The sequence below is a fragment of the Diaphorina citri genome, unplaced genomic scaffold (genome assembly GCF_000475195.1).
Source record: "Diaphorina citri unplaced genomic scaffold, Diaci psyllid genome assembly version 1.1 scaffold21953, whole genome shotgun sequence".
NCBI lineage: Eukaryota > Metazoa > Arthropoda > Insecta > Hemiptera > Psyllidae > Diaphorina > Diaphorina citri.
In genome coordinates, this window is record NW_007399300.1 from 1 (window position 1) to 858 (window position 858).

At 44.5% G+C, this 858-nt stretch overlaps 1 protein-coding gene across 1 annotated transcript; it reads left to right on the forward strand.

Annotated features, from left to right (window-relative positions):
• The first annotated feature begins 6 nt into the window (after positions 1-6).
• On the forward strand, positions 7-618 carry LOC103523402 (cryptochrome-1-like). Its single transcript, XM_008488451.2, has 2 exons — positions 7-61; positions 389-618. The coding sequence occupies exons 1-2, from the start codon at positions 34-36 to the stop codon at positions 616-618; spliced, it is 258 nt and encodes an 85-aa protein (XP_008486673.2). The 5' UTR covers positions 7-33.
• Positions 619-858: the final 240 nt, after the last annotated feature.

Genomic DNA, 858 nt, shown 5'->3' on the forward strand with positions numbered 1-858 from the left:
ACCAATGGCAATGTACCGCCTCTCACCTATAAGATGTACCTGCATACAGTATCCTGTATTGGTAAGTATTTCCGTCCCGACCGGGATTTGAACCCAGCACCTCAGGCCCAGGCAGTCACCCGTCCAGATATCAACCATGCAAGACGTTGCTTAACTTCCGTGATCCGTCCGGTATTTGTATTCAACTGACTTCTTTTTTTTCAACTCCAAAATAGGACGTGTGATTTATTTTTATTTGCCCATGTATAAAAAAGTATCATCTTCTGAAATACCATTACGTAACATATCATTGAATTCGAGCGCCACCTTCCATGTTTAAACTCTTGTCTTGCGGCTCCCACGCAGTTTTTCTTCCTTGACTGATTTCCATCTGTTACTATTATCTCAGGTCTGCCACCGCGTCCTAAAGAGGACATTGACTTCAGACACGTTACATTCGGCACCATGTCTGAGTCACTACAGAGAGAGGTCAGTCTATTTCAGACCGTACCCAAACCAGAACAATTCCACAAGTACCCGGAAACGGACTTCGGTGATCCTCTTATACGATGGTTGGGAGGGGAGACTGAAGCCCTCATCAAACTTAATGAACGACTTTCACAGGTAAATGAGAACTAGTACCTACAGTGGAATTCATCAATATTTTTTCAGCCCATAGAAGGCCTGTTGAATCAACCCGTCGAATAAATGGAACGGGGCACGGTTAGTCCAGTGGTAACGCGCTTGCTTGCCATGCAGAAGGTCCCGGGTTCGAATCCCACCATCGACAAAAATTTGTATTTGTTTTTCGATTGCAAATATTTCAACGGGTTACTTTCTGGTGTTCTCGTGTTGACCCAGCACCTAAATGGGGAGTAT